Raw genomic sequence first — 16,465 nt, forward strand, 5'->3', positions numbered from 1 at the left:
TTTAAATAGGATTTTTTGTAAAAAAAAAAAAAAATATATATATATATATTTCTTACGAAATGGTACTTTGCTTGGCAAACCTGGATTCTGGGATTCTCTCGTGTGCTCAAATGCCGTGTGATGGATTCCTGCTTTGTGCGAATCAATCATTCTTTTGAGATGGATCTTTTAAATGATTCGGTTGAACAGGTGAACAAAACCAAAATCTGTCCGAACGGTTTTCGAGTCAACAATTTGCTGAATCATTGAACCGGGAATTTCTTTCCACCAATGAGTGAGTTGATACCGCAGTGAACCGAGGCATGGAATGGTGATAAAAATACTTTAATAGCCAAAATAGCGTAAATGTTACAAATGACTGTATAACAATATTATTAACATGCGTGCGAAAAAGAGTTGGGTTTTTTTTTAAGCTAAGGGAGTTTTTAATGTAAATGCAAACTATACTATTTGTTCTGATATTTGTTTTATATTCTGGAGCATGCTAGCTACAAACTGCATGTGTCTTCACATAGTTTTATTGAAAAGTTTATGATCATATACTGTTATATTACACAGTTTACGTCCTGTCCTGTCTTAAAAGAATCACTGAATGATTTGAGTCGGTTCTTCGAAATCGTTCAAATGAATCGATTTGCAGCAAAATGTGGCGCTTTCCATCTGCCCTGCTGTCATCTGAAGCGGAAGTGGTGAAAAGTACACTTCGTTGCTAAGTAACTATAAACAGCCCAGTAGAAGATAATAACCGCCACTCAGTTGTCCCGTTTTGAAGAAATAAAAATATAAACATGACTTCGCTTTTCATGAATGCTTGGCAGCAGCTGACTTAGTTGGAAATTGACTAGCATTTCATTCTCTGGGACTTGTAAACACATTTTGTAAGTATTGCTGCTGTCTTGAAAGTCAGTGCTCCGTTTATAGTTTGCTAACGAGCGACTTTTTTTTTTTTTTTTAAATATGAGAACTCCTGAAGATATGCTTATATACATATGACGAAATAAACTACAATATTTTGGCTAATGTTGCTCTATAATTTGGCACGAAGTTTAAAAGAAAAACAGCACGAGACTTCCCGCACGTTGCAACACTATCTAATAATTTTATTGTACAGTAACGGCAGTTCACTTCTCACTAACATGCTGTTGTCTTGACTGTATTTAAAGGAGTTTACTGTCCAGGAATAATTTCGAGGAGAAAGAATTGAAACTTTTTGGGAAGAACACAAAACAAGAGGAAAGTTTGGTCATGCACTCTTTTCAGAAAGGCACCTCCAGGAGCCAGGCAGGGCCAGAGCAAGATCATGGCAAACAGAAGCTGTCTTCTTTACCTGTGTCTACTAATGCACCTGCAGCTTCTCTGGCACCTGTTGATGTGGAGCAGCTGAGGGCTAGACTTATCTCAGTGCCCAGACGTCCACAGACGAACGCTGATGCTCTGGTATTCCCTCACAGAACTAAGGCTCAGGAGAGACACCTGACCTCAAAAAGACCAGCACAAGTTGAGATGTTGGTAAGAGCAATACCATCAAATGAGGACTCATTACAAATCGTTTGTTTGTTTGTTTGTTTGTTTGTCCATTCATTCTTTTAATTCTTTTTGGCTGTCAAAATTGGGTGATGAAGTGACAAATCTAAAATGAATGTTAAAATGAAGTTCACGTAAACTGTAAAAATTTATTATTGTCGGTTAAGGGTCAATGACGTATAAGGATTTTCGACAGGCCAATTTTAAAATACAAAAAATAATAATATCTGTTGCAATTGTTCAAACATTAAGGATGTTGTGTACACCTAAATTCATTAAAAAAAAAATTATTTAAGTGATTTTAGTGTTTTTTCATCTAGATGAATTGTCCGTAGCCTTAAAAAATGTCATGTGGTGCGACCGTGATTTATCTTAAAATTAATAAATTTCCTTAACATGCTTAAACATTATTTTACAAGTTCTTTGTAATTTAAGTGTTTAGAAACCAAGTATTTGCATTTCTTTTGAGTTTTTGTAAATAATGATCTCATTTTTTGTTCTATAATTTCTGAGTTGCCTTCTTAAATCTAGTTAACAGACTTATTTTTCCTGTAAATCACATAAAACTGATAGAAATGTTTAAAAAATATAATTTACTAAAGCATACTGTATCAGTGATTCATATTTCAGCCACAGAAATAAGATATTTTATTTTAAATTTAATACAGTGATTGCTTTTATTGGTCGCACCAAATGACACGAAGACTTTATATAGTTAAAAATCTATTTAAAGAGATCAATGAACAATACATTTTATAAAAAAAAATTTGATTTAAACCAGATTTTATACAAATTTCACAGAATTTTCCTGAACATAAACATTTTATAAACTTTTTTTTTATATAAAAATCACATCACAAACACAAGTGCACCATTTAATTTAACTTGACTTAGAATTTCTTTCTAACAAATAATAATGTTATAGATATAAATTATTTCATAAAAGTATTGTATACAGGTAACATTTGGGGTCAATAGTTTTTTTAAAGTAATTAATACTTTTATTAATCAAGGACACATTCAGTGTCACATTCAGGCGCAGGTTATAATGTTACGAAAGATTTTATTTCAAATAAATGCTGTTCTTTTGAACTTTCTATTCATTAAATAATCCTGACATATAAAATGTATCACAATAGCCAACAATACATTGTATGGGTCAAAATTATCGATTTTTCTTTTATTCCCAAAAATCATTAGGATATTAAATAAAGATCATGTTTTATATTTTGTAAATGTCCTACCATAAATTTATAAACATTTATTTTTGTGAGTGAATATAGCAATATTGCAAACATAAATGGACAACTTTAAAGGCGATTTTCTCAATCTTTCGATTTTGTAGCACCCTCAGATTCCAGATTTTCAGTTGTATCGGCCAAATATTGTTCTATCTAAACAAATAATACATCAATAGAAAGCTTATTTATTCAGCTTTCATATGATGTATAAATCTCAATTTCAAAAAATTTACCCATGTGACAATGACCCATTGAGTGGTTTTGTGGTCTAGGGTTACGTATTAGAATGATTTCTGAAGGATCATGTGACACTGAAGACTGGATTAACGATGCTGAAAATTCAGCTTTGATCACAGGAATAAATTACAGTTTACTATATATTCACATAGAAAACAGCTATTTTAAACTGTAATAATATTTCACTCTTCTCCTATCAAGGTACTCCGCTCTTGCTGCAGGGTCAGAATTTTTTCGTTTGGCAGTGGCATCTGGTAAAATAGATTAAAATAATTTTAAATAAATAAATAGGCAATAATAAATACACTACTAATAAATGCATTATTAGTAAACTGAAATTACATGCTCTAATTTTTTTTATTGCATTTTTCTCATATTATACAAAGAGTAAACATAAACTGTCTGAAATATCAAAAAAAAATATCCCAAATTGCATAAAAATCTATTCCAAATGATACTAATGTAAAGTACTTTTTTTTATATAAACCGTCAATTGAATATAAAAGCATAAAACTGCCAATCTAGGACATATATCTATCATGGAAAACAGTCTGCAGTGGTCGCACCACATGATATTTGGTCGCACCACATGATATTTTCAAATTCAGTCAAAATTTACAGGCACAGAAATGGCCACCTAAACAAAACAAGCTAGCTTGCCAAAAAAGGTCACTATGAAATTTATAATAAATATATATATTTGTAGAAATAACTTCAATATAATTTTTTTTTTGAGGTCATACCATATGACATCCAAAAGTGGCAACTACATACCAACCATTACAAAGGTTTATTTTTTTTTTCCAATTTGAGAGAATTACAAACCTGCTTGCTGCTTCCATGGGTCCTTGGTAAATTGGTTTATGATGTAACTTCATGTGTTTGAATAGTTTTCAACATAAAAGTCCCAAAATGGTAGTTCCTTGATGGTCGCACCACATGATATTTCATAAAATGGACATCATCGGACAAAGTTTGTTTGTATATTATGATGGAAATATAAATACAAATGCTTTGAATTTTTTTAAAGGATTACAAAACATTTTGGAAATCATGCCAAATAGTGCAGAAAATTAATTTGAATAAATTCAGAGTAATTTCAAAGACGTTTTCAAAACAGAAGTTATGGCCGGACGGTCGCACCACATGATGTTTTGACACTTTAAATAACAATAAAAATAACAAATAAGTAAAGGTTTTTGAAAAGTTAAAGTGAGTACATACATGGGATAGGTACTACAAATATACAGTATCTTTTTATGCATTTAAACCCATTTTTGCCTGAAAAAATGCAATCGGACAGAAAATTTAGGCGTCACGTCATTGACCCTTAAACTAAAAAAAAGGGTAAGTAATCTGGTTGCCTTAAAAAATTGGATTTAATTGAAATTTAAAATTTAAGTTAATACAATGTAGGAGATTGGTTTAGCCTAATCAACAGAAACTCAAAATATTGTCATGTCATCTGAAGCACATCACATATTATTTAAAAGGTGATTTTACAAAAGAAAAAATGTTGTGATAACAAATCATGAAAATATTTTTGACAGTGCACTTGAATACACCTATGATGGGCATGTTTTTAACCCTTTAATGCATGAATTATGATAACTTCAGTCAGGATTTTTTTTCCCTATGAGTTTTTATTGCTCTTAGGGCATGAAAAACAAGATTAGAATTTTTTTTACACATTTTTCAAAGAGATCTTCAGATGTCCACTTGAGTGGACAGCATGCGTTTATGGTTTAAACGGAAGAGATACTGTATTAAACATAATACAATAATCAAACAGATAAAGTATGTGTATTTAACAAATTAATCAATAAAATTATATCAAATCATGTGAAAACTATTAAATCTATACAAAAAATATAAATGCGAAATATTGCGAAGGCAATTTAACTTCATACGAAGTTGCACTTCGCGTATCTTTGATATCAGAACATGAGGACGTGATTCCATCAGAAATCTCTACAGCCTGTCAAGGTACAATTGTGGAAACCATTCAGACGCTCCCTCCAGTGTACCAGAGTATGTCAATTTACTCTTATTAGCTGATAATTCTGATTATGTTCAAGATGGACACATTTCTAGCACAGCCCTCCTCTGAGAAAACCTAGCGATACGTTTTTTTCAATCTCATCTGAATTTTTTTTTAATGTTACGAGTAAAGTAATGTATTACAAGTAACATGCATTCCCTTTCGTGGTCACTCCGAGTTACGTCGGATGACGACGAATGGGGTTTCGCTTAGAAAGCCTATCACCTTCGACTATATAAAACGAGCCAATGGCAATGAAATGCCATTGGTCTGCGGAATTTGCATAGCGTAACTCCGCCCCACCCTGGGGGTATATAAGGAAGTACGCTGGCAACATGCAGATATGTTTTCGCTTCAGAGCCGAGAGCTTTCTTCACTCCAGTAAGCCAAAATCCTGAGTTTACTCTTTCTCTGCTTCACCTTTCGAGACGAGCGACTCTCCGGTGTTGGTGTGACGGCGATCTCCAGCGAGTGCACATTACCCTGCTGATCTGTGCAGTGATCTGCCAGTTAGTGTGTTTCTCCCTGGTCGCTTCAACATCCACAGAGTTTTCCTCTCACAAAAAGAGCTTGCACGCGGCACGTCTTTTTAAAAATGCCTCACCCGTGCACTTCTGGTTGTGGTCGCAATGTGTCTAATTCTGATGGGCACAATCGCTGCTTTGTGTGTTTGGGCGCCCCTCCCACACGGCCCCAGCAGCAGCCTCCACCTGGGCCGCGTCGTAGAGGAAGCTGCAGGAAGGCGCCACAGCCCTCTCCGGCCCCGCGCCCCGCTAAACGCCAGGCTAAGCGGCGCCCCTGAGACGGGCTGCTCAGGGTTGGGAACCAGTTTTTCTCAGGAGATGGTAGCAGGGCCACTCCTTCCCCCGGTGGAGGGCCGGGGGAGAATCTTTTGTTCTCCACTCCCCGCTGCTCGTCCAACGACGAGCAGTACCCCAATGTGGTTAAAGAAAGAACTGGTTCCCCCAACCCTGAGCACACAGAGTTCTCGGACGATAGTGCGCGCCGCCCACGGGTCCCGCCACTATCGTCCCCCTCTGTCACAGAGTTCTCGGATGACAGCACGCGCCGCCCACGGGCCACGCTCCTCTCATCCCCCTCTGTCGCCAGACCCCTGCCAGAGCACGCCCCGTGGGACGCTGGTCCTCCCCTGGCCTCCTCTGGCAGGACGCGGCTAATGACCGTGCCCCCGCACAGGGCCGCTATGTCACCCTCGCCTGGGCCGGTCATTCCGCCTCGCTGCACCACCGACGTACCGTCTGTGGTTCGAATTACCCCACTGGCGGAGTTTCTGGAAGCCTGGCTAGAGCTTCCCAGACTGTCCCGCTGGGTCGCGAGAACCATCAGGCTCGGCTAACCGATTCAGTTCGCGCGGTCCCCTCCCCGCTTCAGGGGAGTCCGCTTCACTATGGTCGGTGGCAATGCCCCTGTCATGAGAGTGGAGGTCGCCACCCTACTGGCAAAGGGTGCGATCGAGACTGTCCCTCTAGCCGAAATGAAGTCCGGCTTCTACAGCCCCTACTTCATTGTTCCGAAGAAATCCAGTGGGTTACGGCCAATCCGCGACCTGCGCGTCTTGAACCGCTTCCACAGGTTGCCGTTCAAGATGCTCGCGGCCAAGCGCATCCTCCAGTGCGTGCGGCCGCAGGATTGGTTTGCAGCGTTCGACCTTAAGGACGCCTACTTCCATGTCTCCATTTTACCTCGACACAGACCGTTTCTTCGGTTTGCTTTCGAGGAGCGGGCATACCAGTACGCAGTTCTCCCATTCGGGCTAGCCCTGTCTCCTCGCGTCTTCACGAAAGTCGTCGAGGCAGCCCTTGTTCCCCTCCGGGAACACGGGGTTCGCATCCTGAACTATCTCGACAACTGGCTTATCCTAGCTCACTCTCGAGACCAGGTTTGCGAACACAGGGACCTAGTGCTCCGGCACCTAGCTCGTCTGGGCCTTCGGGTCAACTGGGAGAAGAGCAAACTCTGCCCCGTGCAGAGGATCTCTTTTCTCGGTATGGAGATCGACTCGGTCGCCATGTGCGCGCAGCTTACGAGCGAGCGCACGCAGTCAATGCTGACTTGTCTTCGCCAGTTCGAGGACAAGAGTGCGGTTCCACTGAAACTATTTCCGAGGCTCCTGGGGCATATGGCATCCGCAGCCGCAGTAATGCCGCTCGGATTGCTTCATATGAGACTGCTTCAGCTTAGGCTTCGCGATCGAGTCCCGAGGTGGGCATGGCATCACGGCACGCTCCGAGTTCCAGTGACTCCGGCCTGCCGTCAGACCTTCACCCCGTGGTCGAACCTCAGTTTTCTACGGGCCGGAGTGCCCTTAGAACGAGTTTCCCGGCATGTTGTTATATCAACAGATGCCTCCACCACGGGCTGGGGCGCCATGTGCAATTGACATGCCAAAGGTGCTGGGGTCCTGTCCAGGAGCCCGCGGCAGCATGTCCATTACACATGGCGCCCCAGCCCGTGGTGGAGGCATCTGTTGATACAACAACATGCCGGGAGTTGCGGGAGTTGCCATATGCCTCGAGTTGCTGGCTGTACGTCTCGCCCTGCACCGCTTCCGTGCGTTGCTCAGGGGTCAGCACGTAGTAGTCCGATCAGACAATACCGCGACAGTAGCGTACATCAACCATCAAGGTGGTCTACGTTCCCGCCGTATGTCGCAACTCGCTCGCCACCTCCTCTTATGGAGTCAGAAGCATCTGAGGTCGCTTCGAGCCATTTATATCCCGGGAGATCTGAACCTTGCGGCCGACGAGCTGTCTCGGCTTCGGCCTCTCGCTGGAGAATGGAGACTCCATCCCCAGTCGGTCCAGCTGATTTGGTTCGGGGACGCACAGGTAGATCTGTTTGCCTCCCACGACTCGTCCCACTGCGACCTGTTTTATTCCCTGACCGAGGGCACGCTCGGCACGGATGCACTGGCGCACAGCTGGCCGCGGGGCCTACGCAAGTATGTGTTTCCCCCAGTGAGCCTTCTTGCGCAGACCTTGCGCAAGATCAGGGAGGACGAGGAGCAGGTCATTTTGGTTGCCATTTTGGTTGTCATTTGGCACCCTGTGGCACCCTCGTCCCGATCTTTGTCCCGAGGCATTTTCTGTTGACGAAGCGTGCCTGGAATTCGGGCCGGCTAACTCTCACGTGATCCTGAGACCCCAGCCTGGATATGTGCCCAAGGTTCCCACCACACCCTTTCGAGACCAGGTGGTGAACCTGCAAGCGCTGCCCTTGGTGGAGGCAGACCCAGCCTTGGCACTGCTCTGTCCAGTACGCGCCCTTCGTGCTTACGTAGACAGAACGCAGTGTTTCAGGATCTCAGACCAGCTCTTTGTCTGTTATGGTGGGAAGCTGAAGGGAAAGGCTCTCTCCAAGCAAAGGTTGTCTCACTGGATAGTGGATGCCATTGCTTTGGCATACCAGCAGCAAGGTCGACCATGCCCCCTTGGTGTGACGGCCCACTCCACTCGGAGTGTGGCATCCTCTTGGGCTCTAGCGCATGGCGCCTCCGCCTCGCTAACAGACATCTGTAGAGCTGCAGGCTGGGCGACACCTAACACATTCGCGAGATTCTATAATCTCAGAGTGGAGACAGTTTCTTCTCATGTACTCGCTTCAACTAGTCGGTACTAGATTCTGCTCAGGTGTCTTCGCTTGCTCGCCATTCCTCTCCACGGACGGGATACGTGCGATATTTTCCTCAGGTGAGCCTAATAAGCCATGAGTCTCCTCCAGCACTGTCGATGTCAACGCCAGAGTTATGCCACCGGCAGCTTTCACGCTTGGCTAGGTGCCTCCATGTGCATGGTTCCCCCTCTGGGCGACCCCCACATGTGTATTTCCACTGTAAGCCTCTCTGAGCATGTGTCTTTCCCTCGGCAAGCCACCTTGCCACCCCTGGGGTTGAAACATTCCACCTGCGGCTGGACACCCCAGTGATACTCCATATGCAGCCCCTCTGGGTCATATGTGTATTCCAAGTAACCCCCCCCCCCCCCCCCCCCCCTCCCCTTTGGGCTGGGCATAATTGCATATTTCCACTGAGATATGCTTCCCAGTGTACCTAGGTATTCCTGTGTTAAGTAGGACTCCTTCGTCCGTGCTAGTCTCACGACAGGGAGCTCAGACTTACGCAGGGCACTGGAAGACAGCCGAGGTGGCGTGATTAGACTGGGGACCCCATTCGTCGTCATCCGACGTAACTCGGAGTGACCACGAAAGGGAACGTCTCGGTTACGTACTCGTTCCCTGAGTAGGCGTACCCTCGTTACGTCTCCCTGCCACTTCCGCTGTACCGCTGGGAACGCCTGAGTTCAGTCTCGGCTCCTCAGCGAAGAAACATATCTGTATGTTGCCAGCATACTTCCTTATATACCCCTAGGGTGGGGCGGAGTTACGCTATGCAAATTCCGCAGACCCATGGCATTTCATTGCCATTGGCTCGTTTTATATACTCGAAGGTGATAGGCTTTCTAAGCGAAACCGCATTCGTTGTCATCCGACGTAACGTCTCCGTTCCCTACTCAGGGAACGAGGGTTACATACGTAACCGAGACGTTACCACATCAAATTACTTTTTGATCTAACAAGTAAAGTAAATAATTACAAGTAATGTGCATTACGTAATCAGATTACTTTTTGATGTTACGAGTAAAGAAGCGCATTACAAGTAACATGTACTACGTAATCAGATTACTTGATGTTACGAGTAAAAAAACGCATTACAATTACGTGCATTACAAAATCAGATTACTTTTTGATCTAACAAGTCACATACATTATGCAATCTCATAACTTTTTTTTATGTCAATGAAAATTACATTCTAATAATACAAATACATTTATTTACAGTCAAAAAAAGTCACTGCAGATTAAGTATTTTCAAAAACAATTTTCACAGTATAAGCAGGGCCGGCGCTAGCCAGTTGGGTGCCCTAAGCACAAATGCTTGGTGGTGCCCCCCCCCCACCCACCAAGGGAATAACAACCATTCAGAATTTCTTAGTTAGGTTCTCTTTACTTCCAAAATAACTGCTGCAAATAAATAATTTTACATTAACAATGGCACCAAACATGAAAAGAAATAAATAATATAAAGGTTAAAATTATAAATACCAAATACCACCACAATTACTAAAAACACAGATTTGGAACTGAACAATGTAAACACAGAAAGTTAAAAGTGCAAAGGTCAGGCACAATATAATAATTCTGTACATAATTTGACAACTCTGTGAATATGAAAATATACAAACACTGAGATTGTGGGGTTTTTTTTTCTTCTAATTGCAGTTTCAAAGTAAAAAAAAAAAAAAAAAAAGAAGATTTTAGCCATGCAGGGCTAAATCCCCGGATCTTTTGCACTACTATAGCGACGCCCCTGGACATGCATACGCATAGGCGTAATTTGCGGGTAGGACATGTCCCCACCACTTTTGAAACATCTCGCGGCACGAATGTACCAATACAAACAAACAAAACATCTCCAGTTAACCAGCAGAGCATTCATTTCATTCGTTTTTTAAATAAGAGTCGATCTAGCGCTGAAATGTGTTGTTTTTTTAAATCAACTGATCAAAGTGCTCGTTGCCGAGCGATCAGTGGCGCGGATACTATGTTTGTTTCTGGCTCGCGCACAGCCTTCACTCAGACGCGAGTTTCAATCCGTTGTGGAGAGACTCTCTATTCGCTCCGGTACAATTAGAAAACAAAAAGCACAAAAAGTGTCCCTGCCTGATATACAACCACTAAAAAACATAATCGGTTTTGATAAAAAAAATAATAAAAAAAAAAACTATATGAGTGCGGATTAGAACTCAGAACCTCTGACACGCTTGGCAAAAATTCTACCATTGGACCACTTAAATACACACATAATTATCGTCGGATCAACATATAATAGGCCTCATTGAACGACCACATGTATATGAATGTGTGTGTGTGTGTGTGTGTGTATTGTATCTGACCTCAGTGTGTTACACACATGTGATATTGCCATCCATGAATGAATCAACAGAGATAAACATACACATACTATTGATTCATTCATGTTTATTCATTGATGATAATATCACAAGCAAATAAATTACTTTTTCCTTACCAAAAATCAACATCTGTCATTGTTCACAGGTGTGTGTGTGTGTGTGTGTGTGTGTGTGCGAGCAACTGACCGACGACTCTGAATTGTGAGCACGAACGACGTAAAAACCATAGACTGTAAAAAATATGGACAAAGCGTCTGTGACGTCACCCATAGACTTTCTGAAGAACGGGTTTGAAGCCGTTTATGGGGGGTGTCGGTACACGATCCGTTCCACCTGCACGATCCGTTTCACGCATGCGTAGTAGACGCAGTAGAAAACGCACATGCGCAAATGATAATTCTGTTTTGCGACGATTTACGACACTGCACGATCTGTTCCACGTAGTTCTTTCTTCATGTAAGTGCAGATTGTCTAGGCAGAAATGCATATTATGTTCCTTATTGTCTTCTGTAAACAACATTGAAGGGATCATTTTCCTCATTTAGATTATATAGACCCATACCATACTAATACAAAATTACTCAACTTAAAAGTTAACTAATATTAGCAGCTTTTAATAATAAAAAAACGACACAAACCGTCTTTGACAATACTACTGACCTCAGACCAAAACACGGCAAGTTAAGCCTAATACCATACAGCAGTGAATCGCAAAGGAGAGTAGCCTATGGAGGAAACTGATCATGTATGTTAATGTAACAACTCACAACTCCTTTATTATTTTTGGATTGGCAACCACGTAAACACATCGTAATGCATAGCGTAAGCTACATTTAAAAGCATCAAAATAGACCCGCTGTGAAATGTTAAACACAATACAACGTTACACAAATATGCCGCAAGTTGTGCCATCGCATGCGTGGTTCCGATAGTGTAGGAAAACCGTGACGTTTTCTACTACGTAATTACGCGCATGCGTGTACGGATCGTGCAGGTGGAACGGATCGTGTACCGACAGGGGGTATGGGCGGCGCCATCTTGGAAAATCTTGGGAAACCCTAACCCCGCCCACCTTCTGACGCAGCGCGCGTCACTCAGCTCGCTCTGCTACTCCGGTTATCTCTGTGTATATTTTAGGCAACGAAATATGTTATAAAACACCATACTAACTCTTTTCGTTTTCATTTAAAGAAATCTTAAACATTATAGCCACACAAATGTGGTTCAGGCAACGCGTATTGATTATATTCACTGCACATAACGTTTGCCTATTTATAACAAAACGAAATATAAAACACAAACCTGCCTCTTTTCGTTTTAAATATAATATACAAATATTAAACATTTGAATATGGTCCAGGCAATATGTGCATTTGTACTAAACAACAGATGTTGCAGTAAACAACATTACAGATCATCTTCTTTGTATTAAAATTTAAAATGACAAAACTCAACCCAGTCTCTTTTTGTTAAATTTCAGTTTTATCAATATTAGCTATTATAAAAGTATAAGTAAAAGGTAAAGTTACAAGAAGCTATACAAATAAAGCAAACAATTCAGTCAAACATAAAAAGTCATGCGCTCGATCTCTAATACAACGGTACAAGTTAAATATAGCTTATAAAGTTATGAAACTTCCCCTCAGCCAAAACGATTGCCCACGAGACCAAAAATCGCCCGTTAGATATAGACAAGACGAATTATATCTCATGTTTAACCACTACAGAGACGCCAGAGTCAGCGGCAAACCTCAAAACGTCTAGCCGATGAAAGGCTGCTCCAGGCGGGGTACATCGCGCCGAGCGCCCGGTCATCGCTGGATCTCACAACTGGATACAATTTTCATAAATCTTTATAAATAAACCACAGATTTGAGCTTTAAACAACTACATTCTCGCCTGAAAAACTCTTAAAACTACATTTCATGATACAGAAACAGTAGTATTATATGTCAACTGTATTAAAAAATGGCGCTTCTTATGTTGTCATTCTGCCTTTCAGCTGTCAATCAAGCTGTCAATCAAAGTTAACCACGCCCTTATTGTCATACATTTTATATCTAAATACTATCTAAACTAACGAGTTAGAAAAAAATTCACTACCCTCGCCGTTGTCAGGCACTCGGAACCTATCGAAAAATCCAATAAAAGTCCATGGGACCAACCTGTAAAAACATGATTTTATGCTGTGAAAACGGACATTTTAACATGGGGGCTATGGACATTTGCTCCCTTTTGGGACCTTCCCCTAGCGGATTTTCGATGTATTGCAGTTTTTCGCACTTCCGGGTAGGCTTCATTTTTCAGATCAGAATGTTGCCCCTTGGTAAAAACGCAGACGAAAGCGGAAAGAAGAACTACAAACATTGCAGTCAGTGGAACGGGCTCTTTAAATTTTCGCGCTGATGTGACCGCGCATGTTATGTGACAATATACCAACATGGCGCATGTAGTACGTCCGTACTCCATTCATACTAACGGTATTCATACTATATAGAACGTATATTTTTTAACGGTCGCGAAGTACGTTCTAATTTAAATGTAGTACCTACTCACATAGTACGCGATTTCGGACGCCTATTTACCTCTTGTGAAAAGGGCATTATACCACCCCTTTAATATCATAAGTTAAATTTATTTTTATATTGTTTTGGGATTATAACGTAAAAAAAAAGGTCAGGGTGATACAATGATGTCATATTGAAGAACAATTCCTCATCAAAATAATAATATTCTTATCAAGAATTAAATAAGAATAAAATAAGACTACACGTACACGCCTGCGCACATATATATTCAAATGTGAATACCTTTGGTCTGAACCATAGACTGTAAAAAATATGGACAAAGCGTCTGTGACGTCACCCATAGACTTTCTGAAGAACGGGTTTGAAGCCGTTTATGGGGGGTATGGGCGGCGCCATCTTGGAAAATCTTGGGAAACCCTAACCCCGCCCACCTTCTGACGCAGCGCGCGTCACTCAGCTCGCTCTGCTACTCCGGTTATCTCTGTGTATATTTTAGGCAACGAAATATGTTATAAAACACCATACTAACTCTTTTCGTTTTCATTTAAAGAAATCTTAAACATTATAGCCACACAAATGTGGTTCAGGCAACGCGTTTTGATTATATTCACTGCACATAACGTTTGCCTATTTATAACAAAACGAAATATAAAACACAAACCTGCCTCTTTTCGTTTTAAATATAATATACAAATATTAAACATTTTAATATGGTCCAGGCAATATGTGCATTTGTATTAAACAACAGATGTTGCAGTAAACAACATTACAGATCATCTTCGTTGTATTAAAATTTAAAATGACAAAACTCAACCCAGTCTCTTTTTGTTAAATTTCAGTTTTATCAATATTAGCTATTATAAAAGTATAAGTAAAAGGTAAAGTTACAATAAGCTATACAAATAAAGCAAACAATTCAGTCAAACATAAAAAGTCATGCGCTCGATCTAGTCTAACCATACAACGGTACAAGTTAAATATAGCTTATAAAGTTATGAAACTTCCCCTCAGCCAAAACGATTGCCCACGAGACCAAAAATCGCCCGTTAGATATAGACAAGACGAATTATATCTCATGTTTAACCACTACAGAGACGCCAGAGTCAGCGGCAAACCTCAAAACGTCTAGCCGATGAAAGGCTGCTCCAGGCGGGGTACATCGCGCCGAGCGCCCGGTCATCGCTGGATCTCACAACTGGATACAATTTTCATAAATCTTTATAAATAAACCACAGATTTGAGCTTTAAACAACTACATTCTCGCCTGAAAAACTCTTAAAACTACATTTCATGATACAGAAACAGTAGTATTATATGTCAACTGTATTAAAAAATGGCGCTTCTTATGTTGTCATTCTGCCTTTCAGCTGTCAATCAAGCTGTCAATCAAAGTTAACCACGCCCTTATTGTCATACATTTTATATCTAAATACTATCTAAACTAACGAGTTAGAAAAAAATTCACTACCCTCGCCGTTGTCAGGCACTCGGAACCTATCGAAAAATCCAATAAAAGTCCATGGGACCAACCTGTAAAAACATGATTTTATGCTGTGAAAACGGACATTTTAACATGGGGGCTATGGACATTTGCTCCCTTTTGGGACCTTCCCCTAGCGGATTTTCGATGTATTGCAGTTTTTCGCACTTCCGGGTAGGCTTCATTTTTCAGATCAGAATGTTGCCCCTTGGTCTGAACACGTAATGCGCATGTGTGCGCGACGTCTGCGTTTTCGCGGGTTTGCGTTTTTGAGGTTTGCGCAGAGATAACGGATAATCGTTTGCGCCTTCAAACCTATTTCAGGGAGTGCTTTCTCGAGACACCAGGCACTGTTTTGTGTGGATGGGCGGCCGGAGCGCGTTAAGGATTTTCCTGTTAGAACAGTGTTGTGTCAGCAAAGTAGTGGTCCCTAAGTTAATAACTAATGATCTTCGCAACGGAAGTGAATCAATCAATTTAGAGTCATTAAATTAAAACTTTTTTTGAAGATTGTACGCACATTTTTCAGTGCAATGGAACCAACATGAGTACAAAGAGTATATTTCTATGAACATGCATTTTGAACTAGATATTTAAAATATTTTTCCTGTAATCAATGATACTGTTGTATGTCAATGACTCAAATATTAATAAACAAATAAAAGTACAGTGGTAATAAAAAATAACCGTCATACTCATTCGTGTTAACTGCATGATCTGTATTTTACCCTAGCCAATTCTGAAGAGACGCAGTGAAAGTATGAAACTGGAGAACATCCAAAGGTTCAACTTGAGCCCTAAGATGCCTTTTTCATCGGATGAGGTCCAGTCCATTGGCAGTGCCTTGGAGAGAGGACCCTCTGCGCTACAGCTGCCCAGAATTCCTGACCATGTCAAAGATAGACAGGTCTGGCCACTCTACTCATAAACAACTCTGGCAGATGCTTCTTGTAGCATTAGTAAAAAATGACGTGCTTTTTATCTGATGATTTCAGGTGCAGTTGACGCAGGGCTCACTCATGATCCCATCCTCTCCTAAAAGAACAAAGAGCTCATCTAGAGGTTGTCCTGTTACAGTTTCACCTCTGAGCTACACCCTCTCTCCACCGTTTTTCAACTCAGTAGAGGAAGTAATTCGTGCTAAAATTCACACCCCACCCGACATCGTTCAAACCATCCGGAATAACCCTCACTTGGGATTCCTCTATGTGACGTCTACAGCACCTAAATCATCCATCAAATTTGACACATACAACCTCAAGTAAGAAAACCCGTTTTTGCAATTATGTAGAAGTGTGGTTGTACACTATTGTTCAACAGTTTGGGGTCAGTAAGATTTATTTAAAGAAATTAATCATTTTAAATGTATTAAAAGTGACAATAAAGATTTTTATAATTTTTTTATTTCAAATAAATGTTGTTCT

General features: G+C 41.0%; 1 protein-coding gene across 1 annotated transcript in view; it reads left to right on the forward strand.

Annotated features, from left to right (window-relative positions):
- The first annotated feature begins 471 nt into the window (after positions 1–471).
- The window catches only part of dnah6 (dynein, axonemal, heavy chain 6), a 127,018-nt gene continuing 111,024 nt past the window's right edge, over positions 472–16,465 (forward strand). Inside the window, exons 1-4 of the mRNA XM_082164569.1 lie at positions 472–878; positions 1,164–1,509; positions 15,775–15,948; positions 16,037–16,302. Of these exons, the coding sequence (XP_082020695.1) occupies positions 1,246–1,509; positions 15,775–15,948; positions 16,037–16,302 (704 nt within the window). The 5' untranslated portion in view covers positions 472–878; positions 1,164–1,245. The remainder of the gene's footprint in view (positions 879–1,163; positions 1,510–15,774; positions 15,949–16,036; positions 16,303–16,465) is intronic.

This window comes from Leuciscus leuciscus (genome assembly GCF_965113295.1).
Source record: "Leuciscus leuciscus genome assembly, chromosome: 3".
NCBI lineage: Eukaryota > Metazoa > Chordata > Actinopteri > Cypriniformes > Leuciscidae > Leuciscus > Leuciscus leuciscus.